General features: G+C 51.3%; 1 protein-coding gene across 2 annotated transcripts in view; it reads right to left on the bottom strand.

The window, feature by feature from the left end:
- Positions 1 to 13,073, bottom strand: part of NEGR1 (neuronal growth regulator 1) — a 169,262-nt gene that overhangs the window by 62,446 nt on the left and 93,743 nt on the right. For both annotated transcript variants that reach the window (XM_066325306.1, XM_066325307.1), the window contains exons 3-4: positions 11,837 to 11,962; positions 4,685 to 4,816 (exon numbers count right to left, since the gene is read on the bottom strand). In XM_066325306.1, coding sequence (XP_066181403.1) covers positions 4,685 to 4,816; positions 11,837 to 11,962 — 258 coding nt within the window. The remainder of the gene's footprint in view (positions 1 to 4,684; positions 4,817 to 11,836; positions 11,963 to 13,073) is intronic.

The following is a 13,073-nucleotide window of genomic DNA, read 5'->3' as shown; positions in this document are numbered from 1 at the left end:
TCTCTGTAATGTTATGCAAAGTGCCATAGCAACAGCGAGGAGCCTTCGAAGAAATGCTAATGAGAGGAGGAAATGCTAATGAGGGGAGGAAATGCTAATGAGGGGAGCTGTTCTGCACAGCCCGGCCTGGCCAAGCGAAAACAAACAGCCCACTTAGAATTCCTGACGAGGAGCTCACACATCCCTGCAGCAGAAAAACGAGAATTCCCTTATCGAAGGGACACAGGGTCTGCTTTGGGGACAGACCCCCCAAACCCCACAGGGCTCCCGAAAAGCCCTGGAAGGAATGGGATGTCCATCCCGGGGGATAACCCAGGCAATGTGGAACCTGCTCCCAGGGTGCAGAGGCGCAGAAAAACTGGATAAAGGTGGGAATAAAGCCCCCAAACGAGGGTGTTCCACTGGAGAAAAACCACGAGCATGAGAAGGAAAGGGCTGAAGCACAGACTGTGCTGAGCTGGAGGGGATCCATCCATGAGCACCACGGAGCCCAGCCCTGAGCCCTGCCCAGGACTCCCCACCAGTCACCTCCTCTCTGGAGCATTCCCAGACTCCTGGGCGCTGTCGGGCTGGGGACAGAACCATCCCAAACACGAGATTTGACCCCTTCAGGGACCCCAACCCTTTGGGTTGTACTCCAGGTGCAGACAAGGAAATAACAATGCCGTGAATTCTTGGATAAACCAAACCGATACAAACGAACTCAGCCTAAAGAGCTTCAAAAAGCCTCGTTAAAAGGCTGAATTAAGGCAATGCAGGGCTGCAGTGTAAACCCTGAGCAGCTGCCATAGCCTGGGAGAAGCTTTGCCAGGCAAGGAGGGCACAGGAGGAGCCCAGGGAAATGCCAGTTCATCCCCAATGTCTATGGAATCCCTGGTCCCCAGGGAATGCCAGTTCATCATCCCCAGTGCCCAGGGAATGCCAGTTCATCCTTCCCAGTGCCCATGGAATGCCAGCTCATCCCCAGTGCCCATGGAATGCCAGCTCATCCCCAGTGCCCAGGAATCGCTGCTTTGGTGGGCAGAGGTGTGAGAGCACCTGGAGGAGGAGGAGGTTGTCCAGCAGGTTCCTCAGGAAGGGATTGTGGCGGGTCAGCAGCTCCAGCTGGGCTTGAGCACAACTTCAGGCCCAGCCCAGCTGAACTGGGCTCAAATCTGCCTTCATCTGGGCACAGGGTGTCTGCAAAACCCTGCAAAACCCTGCAAACCCCTGAAAAACCCTGCAAAAGCCTGCTCCCATCTGCTGCCCTGGACACCGGCGCTGGGCAGGGCTCAGGGACACCACAGCCGGAGATGGGAACCCTGAGATCAGCCCGAGAAATGGAGAAAGCAGCCTGGAAACTGGGCAAAACCACCCAGCAACGAGTTCAAACGTGTCTTTTCCCTCGCCAAAGCCGCCGGATTTTGATTGAGTGGGGTCTGAAAGCTCCGGCTCTAACAGAGCTGTCCAAGGTACAATTACAGGCAAAGCGACCCCTAACAGGTATTAGCCTAAGAAAGGGGAATTCCGAAATGCCACTCTACTTTAAATCCACATTTCCCATTTATTCAGACAGCTGACAGTTTGAAATGAATGCAAATAAATGCCGGTTTCCTGAGGCTCACATCCCATTCCTCATCCTCTCGCTGTGGCCTCAGCTCTCCTGGAAATTCTGGGATTTAGCAGCTGCCTTTAATATTTTCCAAGCATGAACAGGAGAGAATGAGCAAAGTGACAGCAGCACATGGGGAGTTTCAGAGCAGCTTCCAGATGACACGTTAAATCCAGACACTGCCTCGTTCAAACACGGGGTTCAATATGATAATCTATAAATCAGTATTTGCTTTACAAAATGTAATGGAAAATGCTAATAGGATTTACTTGTGCAATGAAATTGGATTACGTCTTATCTATTTTAACTTGATTTGGTGGAGCGTCCCTTCAGCAGCAGCAGCAGCTTCAGTGGCTTCTCTCCTTCTCCGTCCCCCCCTTTCCTTTTGGAATTCAGTCAGATTCTCAGGCTGGTGTTTTTCAAAGGGAAATTAGGGAGGACAGACATAAATTAGGCAGGAAATGTAGATGATGGTGCATCAGGCAGGGTAATGAACCCCCCTGTAAGTCATTAGAGCCCTGACACCAGCGCTGGGAGCTCCTGGTTCATGTGGCGCTGGGAGCTGCCCAGCCAAAAAACCTGAATTTCACACAGTGATTTAAACGTGGTCATTGTCTCTGCCCCGGTGACTGAGCAGTCACTCCGTGCTGGGAATGTTCACGTGCCAACAGGACATTCCCTGCAGCAGGAGGGGAGTCAGGAAATGGCACCAGGAATACAACCACAGGATGGCACCAGGAGTGGAGTCATGGGATAGCACCAGGAATAGAACCATGGAACACAACCATGAGGTGTCACCAGGAACAGAACCATGGAGTGTCACCAGGAGGAGAACCATGGAACAGAACCATGGAGTGTCACCAGGAGGAGAACCATGGAACATCACCAGGAGCAGAACCATGGAGTGTCACCAGAAACAGAACCATGGAGGGTCACCAGGAACAGAACCATGGAACATCACCAGGAATAGAACCATGGAACATCACCAGGAACAGAACCATGGAGTGTCACCAGGAACAGAACCATGGGACATCACCAGGAATAGAACCATGGAGTGTCACCAGGAACAGAACCATGGAGGGTCACCAGGAGCAGAACCATGGAGGGTCACCAGGAACAGAACTCTGGAGGGTCACCAGGAACGGAACCATGGAGGGTCACCAGGAACAGAACCATGGAACATCACCAGGAACAGAACCATGGAACATCACCAGGAACAGAACCATGGAGGATCACCAGGAGCAGAACCATGGAGTGTCACAGGAACAGAACCATGGAGGGTCACCAGGAACGGAACCATGGAACATCACCAGGAACAGAACCATGGAGGGTCACCAGGAGCGGGTGAGAGCAGCAGCAGAGGAAAAAGCCTCACAGAATTGTTTAGGCTGGAAAAGCCCTCTGAGACATCAATCCAACCTTCCCCCAGCACTGCCAGGGCCACCACTGGCCTGTGTCCACAGGCACCAGATAAAAGGATGGAATTCCTGGAGGAAGGCCTTGCTCTCACCAGTTTGTAGTGGAAATGAGCAGATGCCTTTAAAGAAGAACCAGGACAGAACATTTGACAGAGGAAGCCGGCCAGCCAGAGGAGCTGGGGGCTTCCTCTCTACTCCCTTCAGTAAGAACTCTCCAGATTTAAACTGGGAAAGAAGCTCACTGTCAATGCCTTCACAGCAGTGACTGCAGGAGGATGGTGGCAGAGCTCCTGCTCTGCTCTCAGCTGTTGGGGACACGTCCCCAGCCCCTGGGGCTGTGTGAGCTGACTGTGACAAACCAGCCATGTGCACACGCTGGCACAGCTGTAGCCACAGCCCACTGCTGCCCACGAGAGTCCCACCCCCTCCTGCTGGAGCTGGGAGAAGTTATTTCCAAAACAAATAAAATAAAATCACTCTGTGTGGTCCCAGTGCAGATGTAGACTGCACTGACTTCTGACATGACATCAGGACACCCATACTGTGGCTAAGGACTCCCAGCTGTGGCTGCTCTGGGACCAAGAACAGCTCTGGGATGTTGGTTTGACACTTTATTTGTCAGTAATTTGACCCAGCTGGGCACTGCCCTGGCACCCAGAGACATCCAGCTCCTCCAGAGGTGTCACTGCATTGTCCCCACGTGTCCAGGGAGCCTTGGAGCACAACCCATCTCCTCCAGAAATGTCACTGCACTGTTCCCACGTGTCCAGGGAGCCCCAGAGCACCATCCATCTCCTCCAGAGGTGTCACTGCACTGTCCCCACGGGCCCAGGGAGCCCCAGAGCACCATCCATCTCCTCCAGAGGTGTCACTGCACTGTCCCCACGGGCCCAGGGAGCCCTGGTGCCACATGAACAAGATCTGGGCAGCAGTGCATGCCCCCAGGCGACAGCAGTGACCCCACGGGGACAGGGCTTTGCTGCCCACATCAGCTGGGACCAGGGACATCTCTCTGGGGGAGACACAGCCCTGACATCTGCTGTTTGTGACCAATAAAGCCACCACAGTGACTCCAGAAGCAGGAACAAATCACACACTGGGTAATTGAAGTTAACCGAGGGAAATCGTTAGAGTGAACAAGAGAAATTATTCCCATTGTCTCGCCTGTGTTTTCACACGTGTTGGAGTGAACAAGAATATTCCACATCACACTGAGAGCTGAATCAGAGCCAGAGCCGAGCTGAGAACACCTCCTTGGAGGGAAATCCCAGCAGGTCAGAGCTGCTGGTGTCCCCCACCCCAGCAGGGTCCCTGTGCCCTCAGTGGGGGCTGCAGGGACACTTTCTGTCCCCTCTGGAGCAGCTCACAGCCCGTGGAGACCAGTCCCCAGCCAGTGAAAAAGAGAGCTGCTCATCTCATGTCACCAGAGCACCACCACGATCAGACAGAGCAGGGAGGGCCCAGCCCAACATCCCCAGCAGCCACCAGAACCTGCCACACCAACACCCAGAAACCAGAGCTGGCACCTGGGGCTCGCCGTGGCCTCTCTGGTGGCAGCCGGGTGGGCAGCACAGAGCACAGTGACAGCCCCTGTGACAAGGCCAGCAGCTCCAGCTGGCTGCTCCAGCCTCTCCTTCTCCACCACACCGAGGGAAGAGCAGAGAGCAGCACTTACAGTTCACCGTGACTTTGACTTTTTTGACGTCGGGGACGGAGACGTCGTTCTCTGCGCTGCACTCGTACTCCCCAGCCTGGTCCCTGGTGATGCCGTAGATGTCCAGGTACTGCCCACTCTCGAAGGGCTTGGCTGGAAGGAGACCATCAAGGCACAGATTACTGCAGGCTCAGCACAGAACACCCGAAATCCAACATCTGCACAGCAGCCAGGGAGTTTAACACAGCCTCAAGGGACCCCCGGCTCCAGGGTGGGCTGGAAGCCCCTCAGACTCCGGGGGATGACCAAAGGTTCTCTCCTGAGCCACCTCCAGAGCACAGCTCAACAGCCCCGAGATCCACAGAGCAATGTGTACCCGGTGGGGGTCACAGGGCAGAGCAGCTGTGGCTGCCCCTGGATCCCTGACAATATCCCTGGATCCCTGCAGTGCCCCTGGATCCCTGGGAGTGTCCCTGGATCTCTGCAGTGTCCTGGATCCCTGCGGTGCCCCTGGATCCCTGACAATGTCCCTGGATAAATGGGAATGGGAGAGCTGAGGGTTAAATGGGAATGATGGAGCACAGGGTTTGAAAGGCTGGCTGGGAGTGTTTTCCCAGCCGAAAGCCTTTAACTGGCTGTTAATAGCGGGGGCTTTGGGAAAAACCAGAGGGGGCAGCGGGGATAAGGCAGGACTGTCCTGTCCTGGCCATCGAGGGGACGTGTCGCTAGAGGACACGACAGACCTACACTCACCTGTCAGGCTGAGAAGGGAGAGGAGAAAAAGAAAGTTTATTTTTGCTTGGGGTTTAAATAGGGTTTGGAATTTGATCGGAGATTAGGGGACGAGAGTAACACCTCTCTGACCCCAGTGATCAACTTAAAAGTCTATTAATTTGTATTAATAGGAATGTATTATTGACTAAACATCAGTTTTTCCTACAGTTCGTGAGAAAGCTCCAATCCAAGAATGCAAACATCAGAGGGCTGAGAAATCAGGGCGACAGGGGTGAATTATTTGTGTACTGCACAAGGCTGGGCTGGGCTGGCTCTGGGAAGGGGAAAATGTTGGGTTGGTTCTGAGCACTAAAGCTCCGAAATCTCTCCTGAGAGCCACAGGCCGCTCACTCAAACCTGCAACCTTCCTCAAATAAAACTGAGCTGATATCTGCGGGTATCAGCTCAGCCTGTGTTAAACCCCTCGTTTTCATGGCATTCTCTGAGTTATTAATGAGTTCATCTACTTTTATTGAAAAGCAAGAAGTGCTTCCCATTTATCATTAAATTGTCAAAAAGAAAAAAAAAAAAAAAAAGTCCTGCTCATTTCTGTGCAACGCTTTTGGGCAGTTTTAGTTTGTGTCTCAGTAAGGTTTTGATCTCACTCTTGTTCCTCAGTTCCTTCATAAAGCCCCAATTATTTGACCACCTTAGCTGGAGCATTCTTCTCCTGACAAGTGTGTTTAGATAAGAAGATTTAAAAAAAAAAAAAAAAAAAAAAAAGGGATTTTAAGAAGGCCTGAGGATTTCTAGGAATGCCTTTAATTGTTCCTGGAGGGATGCTCAGACTTCTGCAGTGGTCCTGATAAAAATGGCCTTTTCTGAGCAGTGTCCCTGAGGCAGGCCCAGCTGCAGGGACGTGTCACCTCAGCCCAGGGCAATGGCACGGGATGTCACTGAACTGGATCCTGACCCCAAATCTCCCAAGGCTGGGACCTACAAGTCCCGATAAAATGGAAAGGCCAAAATTCCCATGAGCTGAAGCCAGAGGAGGTTTTTCTCGGGGAGCTGTGATTTGGGAAGTTGTTCTGGGAGGGGTTTTGTGGCTGCTCCAAAGGCAAAGGGAGAGATCCCACCCAGCCGTTTTCATTGGGCGCTGCTGTTTGCTCTGCTGCCTTTAAAGTGTTAATTAATGGCCTCATTTAGGCCACACCACCTCCTCTGCAGCTCCCGGGGAGCCCCAGCCTGGGTTTGATACCAGGGACCGTCGGTTTAATGACAAAGCTAGGAGTTTATCAGCTGGACAATCCCTCCAGGATAACCAGCGGGACATTAAATGATAATTATATTCATATTCATATTCATATTCATGTTTATTTGTGTTTCATTATTATTTATTTTATTACTATATATGATATTATTTTACATATAATTATATATATTGTGTTATACAAAATAATAATAAAATATTTCCACAATTTCATATTTTATGTAATTTTTAATATTTATTTTTATATATTTAATATTATATTCTACGCATTTATTGTGTGTTATTATATTAATTATATTAAATATAATATATGTATTATATATTATATATTATATATTATATATTATATATTATATATTTATTGTGTAATATATTTATTATATCTAAAATAAATTCTCCTTATTAATTTTAGGACAGTGGGCCATTTAATTCTTATCAAACATTAATGAAAAGTGCTGAGCTCCCGGGGAGGCTGCAGGAAGGGCTGACCCACCCAGGCCACCAGCAGTGCCCCAGGAGTGTCACTGTGCCCCAGTGGAGGAGCCTGAGGCCACCTGAGCAGCCCCAGGGATGCAGATTTTGGGTGTTTTCCAGGGAACATTGCTCATCCATGCTTCCAACTGCCCAGAACTTCCATGGAGGAATTCCCAGAGAGATGTGGCTGCCCCTGATCCCTGGAGTGTCCCAGGCTGGACACTGGGGCTGGAGCAGCCTGGGACACTGGGAGGTGTCCTGGGATACTGGGAGGTGTCCCTGCCATGGCTGGGGTGGCACTGGGGGGATTTAAGGCTCTTCCCAAACCATGCCAGGATTCCTGGAGCCGGGAGAAAAGGCTCCCTGGGTCTGAGCTCTCTGAGGAAGGAGGTCCCTGAGGGCTGTGGGGTCCCTGCACACTGAACCCAGCTGCTGCCATGGGATCCTTCCCACAGCTCTTCATTAACCCTGGAGCAGGCTCTCAGAGTGAGGGGAAGGGCTGGAGCAGTGCCAATTCCACTGCTGTGGGGGAACCCCCTCCCCAGCAATTCCTGCTCCCTGCCTGGGGCTGGCCAGGGAAAAGGAACAGCCCAGAAACTTCCCGCTGAAACTTCCAGCTTTAAAACCATCTGTGAGCAGGAGGCGGAGGATTTCAACAGTTTGCCCTTTGTACACAGGCAAAGCCCTGGAAATCTGATCATAATTCCTGTCAGTTGAGGATTTGCAGCCTGGAAATCCAGGTCTGAAGCACTTGCACTCCACCAAAGCCCTTCTCATTTCTGTCCCGTGTGGCTCCGGGCCAGGAGGGGCCAAATCTCTGCCCCAGACCCAACTGGGTTTGCTTCTGGGGATTTAGGGAGACTTTCCTAAATCCCTCTTTGTTTCTCTCTCAAAGAACAGGAGTGTTCTTGCAGTGGTGGATGGAATGAGCACCGAGTGTGCTGGTGCCAAGGGGCTGCCTTCCATTCCACAGGGGAAATCTGCCTTCATTCAGTTTGTGGAGCCCTGCTCCTCCAGGTGCAGCTCTGTCCCTACACCCAGGTCACCCTCCTGCTTTGGGACAATTATTGACCAGGAATGATGGAGATAAAACTGGGAGAAAAAGGAAAGAGAGCAGGGAAGAACTGGAAAATAGGAAACCGGAGGTAACCAGGGATGCCAGAATCCTGGAATGGTTTGGGCTAGAAGGGATCTTAAGATTGGCAGGGATCTTAAATCCCATCTCATTCCCCTGTCCCATGGGCAGGGACACCTTCCACTGCCCCAGACTGCTCCAAGCCCCAGTGTCCCACCTTGGACACTGCCAGGGATTCAGGGCAGCCACAGTTTCTCTGGGAATTCCTGTGCCAGGGCCTCAGAGGGCAGAATTCCATCCCAATGGCTGATGCAAATTCACCTCCTTCACCTTAAATTCCATTAATCCACTTAAATTCCTTACATTCCTTAAATCCACTGCCCCTGGTGCTGGCATTGAGCATCCCGCGCCACTCCTGCTGCTGGGGAAGGTCCCCTTGGGAAACCTCTGTCGAAACCACAGTGGAACAGGATGTTGTTGCACAGAACCGGGGATTTGGGCCAGGAGGACCATTTTATCAGGGAGTTTCTGGGCTTTGATGCTGCTGCCAGCAGAGTCTTGGTGGGACACAGCAGAGGTAAACCTGAGCAGGGTCCCTGGCAGAACGTCATCCTTTAACATTCTGCCTTCATCCCGAAACTATCGATGCTGCACTTTGCTGGGAAATGTCAGAACAAAATAAGTAATACCTGCAATTTATTCGGGTGACATTTCAACAATACAGATTTGGAGATTACAAGCCGCAGCCCGACGCCGTTACGCTGAGTGGGGAGATTTGCTGGATTTACATAATGGGGCTGCGGGATGAATATTTATATCATGCCTGCAATTTACATAATGACTGCAAGTTAAACATGCACAATAAAGATTCCAGGCCAATAATTTACGGACTAAGTTTAAAAATCACCTTGAAATGCATTTTATTTTTATTCCTGCGAAAGGTTCAATTTATCTCTTGTTCAGAAAAATTGAATCCGACCTCATGCGAGTCGAGGCCGTGTTGATGTAAATCATGATCATATCCTGGAATTAGTCTACATTGAGTCATTTGTATTCAGAGATTTCAGTTCCTTATCTTTTAGCAGCAGCTTTGACAAACAATTTGAGAATATTCTAAATATGCTTCGTTAATATAATTTAGTGCTGGATGGGAGATGCTGCCTGCCTGGGAGCCTCATTAGTGCCGCTGGGAATTGCAGCCAGGACGGGCAGGAATTAGCAAGTGCAGAGGAAGCTGGTGTGTGGAGAGAGGTGAGGAGCTGCAGATGGAATACCAACCATGGCAGAAGCTGGGGTTCAGCACTCCTGCCTCTCCTGGTTTGATGAAGCCAGGCTCTGTTGGCTGTGGTGCCTTTTGTACCTGTGAGCACCTGAGCACGGAGCTGGGGTGGGAGATCCTGCTGCTCTCGGGGCACAGGACATTCCCTGGCAGTGACACCCTCACTGCCATCACATCTGGCAGGATTTCTGAGCCAGGAGTCACCTGGGGCCGTGTTGTCCCTCTGCAGAGCCAGCCGTGTCTGTGACTCCCCAGGGGACACCCAGGACAAGAATCCCGGGATCACTGGGGGTGGAAGTGTCCAGGACTGGGTTGGATGGGGCTTGGAGTGAGGAACACATCCAGAGGGTCACTGAGAGCCCTTCTCAGTTATTTCCACAGATTCATTTGGGTTGGAAATTCCCTCAGACCCCCTGGAGCCCAACTGTTCCCCAGCACTGCCAAGGCCACCACTGACCATGTCCCCAGGTGCCACCTCTGCATTTTCCTGAACTCCAGATGAGAATGCTCTGCCTCCTCCTCAGCCCCTGCTGCAAACTGGGTGCAATCATCCTCCTTTTTTCCTTAATCTTCCTCTCGAGGAACATCACCCCAGCTCCTTTCTGCAGCCACTCAAACGCTCTAAGCCATTAATCTAAAGTACCACCCGGGTTTCCAATAAAATTTTATTTGACATTTAGTTAAAATCCATTTTCTGCTACAACTGAATTTTTCCTCCAGCCCCTTGATGGACACTTCAAGCCGAATTCATTGTCATTGTTTTAAAGGTCAGAAGTGAGGGGCTTTTTTCCCAGACCTTGCTTTGTAAAGCCAACTGTTCCTCAGGATGATGAGAGGCTGTGGCAGCCCACAGAACCCTTCTTGCCAGTAATTACACGGGTTTTATACAGCCTGGGGGAGCAAAGAAATCCCTCCCTGCAAAGGCAGTTCTGACTGCAGAGTCCCAGGGACAGAGCAGGTTCCAGGGGCAGAGCTGGGACAGGACAGGGAGCAGCAAATCCTCGTGCCCAGAGCAGGGATCTCCCCACAGCCTGTGCTCCCAGGGAGCAGCTCCAGTGGCCCTGCACAAGTCAGCGGCAGAGAGGATCCAGAACCTTTCCTTCCAGAGTGTTCCAGGGAACCACGGGGGCACATGGAAACCCCAAACAGCAGCAGTTCTTGTAGCTGCCACTTTGGTCACATTTCTCATACATGTCATTTAATTCGTGCAGCAAAACCACTGCAATGAGCTGTATCATGGAATGATGGTTCAGGGCTGTGGAATCCTGGAACATCCTGGGGGAGGGACCCACCAGGATGGTAAATCCAGCTCCCAACCCTGACGGCTCCCAAATCCCACCCTGCAGCAATGGAAGGAATGACAGTAAACCAAACCTACTGCATGACCCAGTCCTGTGTTTACCTCCCACATTTCCCATTTCTAGAGAGCCCCGTGTGCTCCTCATTTCACCCCTGCTTAGATTTCACCTGAAATTGTTTGACCCGTGACTGTGATCACAACACATGTAAAGACATCTATTCATATTTAGGGTGCTCATTGCTGTGTTATGGCACTGTTGCACACAGGTGGAGATATAAAAAAAGAAGCCTTACTGAATATAGTTTAAGCCCTGTTAACTAGCAGCTAGCTTGTAAATTCCCACATAAAAAACCCAGAAGAATGAAAATCAGTTTACATAACAACCTATTCTCGTGGAGAAAAATAGGTTGCACCTGTAATAACAAAAGATCTGTCCCATGAGAATCCACAAAGAAAAAAAAAAGAAATGTAAACACCTGTGGGAAAAGAGTCTTAGCATGTTCACACAAAGCACCTTCTGACCAATAGATTGAGTAGCCAGAAAATCACTGACCAGCTGCAAACACGATTGTCTTGGACTGCAGTGCAAGATGTACCCAGCAGTTTGTGTTCCATCACCAGCTGTTTCAAACAGCTGGGGCTGTGTTCTGGGTTTGTTTGGGCTGACACCCAAACACTGACCAACGGGGCTCAGGTCTGTTCTGACCCTGGCAGGGTTTGCTTTTTTGTTTGGTTGGGGTTTTTTTTTTGTGCTACTACATTTGTTTTTTTAATATTCCTCGTCAAGAGCAGTTATTCCTATTCCCTGATATTAGAAATAACAACATTCCTATTTCCATATCTTTCCCTGAGAGCCCCTTAATTTCCAAGTTGTAATAATTCAGAGGGAGGGGGATTACACTCTGTCCCTAGCAGACACCTGGCTTTGCACACCAGGACAGATGCCTTTGAAAACTAGAAATACGAGCTTAATAAATCAATAATGGGCTTTTCCTACATGAAAAACAGCCTCACATACTCATTAGTGCCCCGTGGCACCTCCCCAGGTTCCTGGCACTCACCGGAGGGGGAGATGTGTCTCCAGGAGATGGAGGGCTCCGGTTTCCCCGTGGCCAGGCACACCAGGGTGACGTTGCTGCCCTCGTTCACGATGATGTCGCTGGAGATCCGGAATATCTTGGGGGACACTGCAAAGAGACAGGGACAGAGGTGTCAGGGGAGCTGCTGCCTCGGGGACAGGCGGGTCACCATCATAAACACAGGCAGGGCTGGGGGACTGCAGAGCCTGGGGTAGGGGAGCTCAGCCCTCTCCATCACACTGCAGGAGCTCAGCCCTGCGCTCCAAACACCACGGGTAAAACCCAGCAGTTTCCTCTGTTTGTGCAAGGCGGGAGAGTTCCCGGGAAGATGGATGCTCCTGCTCAGGGAAAGGCTGAGCTTGCTCCTGGCACTTTGCAAAGAAGACAAAATTCCGTTTTTTTCTGGTGCTTTTAAGAATTAATGATGCTGTTCCACCACTCCGTGTGCACCTGGAGAGTCTGAGCTGCTCACAGAGAGGACTAAAGCACATTTGTTTTGTTCTTTCCTCTTGCTTTGGGGCTCGTCCATTCTCCTAACCCCAAGGCTGTCCGGCTGGGGCTTTTCTCTCCCAGATGTCTCCCTGGTTTTGCTGTGTCCCAGCCCAAATCCCCCACTTGACCCTGTGCCTGTACATCCCCTCAGGGGCTGGAGCACAGGGCTCCTCCCTGGGCACAGCTGGGGCTTTGGGACCTCCCTTGCTGATGTTCTGCAGCCCTTTCCCTGAGCTGGGGTCAGACAGGCTTTAACAAGCTGGGAATTCTCATCCCCAGCGCTTGTGCCTCTGCTTTTGTGAGCAAAGCCATCAAAACTCTGTGGGGAGCATTTCTAATGAGCAGAGAAACGCTGTCCTCAGGGAGAGGTGTGGGGAAGGCTGATCCCAGTCCCTCCTCTCCAGAATCCCAAACCCCTTTAGGATGCTGGGCTGCATCCCCACCTCAGAAGGCTGATTTGATGCTTCCCCAGTTCCCCAAGGAGGCAGTGAGCACAGCAGGGAGAGGAGATGCTGCTCCCAGCAGCTCCACTGTCCCTTCCCTCTGGAATGAGCCCCGTGTCCAAGCCACCTGCTCCAGAGCCCCTGCAGCTCTCAGAGTCAGCCCAACCTCCCCGAGCCCCTGCCCCTGGGTTCTGGGCAGTTCCTCCCATTTCACACATTTCCTGAGTGCCCCAGCTCTTGGCACACGGCAGCAATCTGCTCCTCCAAACGCATTTTGTGCTCCC

Source organism: Sylvia atricapilla, chromosome 9 (assembly GCF_009819655.1).
Source record: "Sylvia atricapilla isolate bSylAtr1 chromosome 9, bSylAtr1.pri, whole genome shotgun sequence".
Lineage (NCBI taxonomy): Eukaryota > Metazoa > Chordata > Aves > Passeriformes > Sylviidae > Sylvia > Sylvia atricapilla.
Note: the sequence above shows the minus strand (reverse complement) of the source record. Positions and strands in the feature narration are given on the sequence as shown.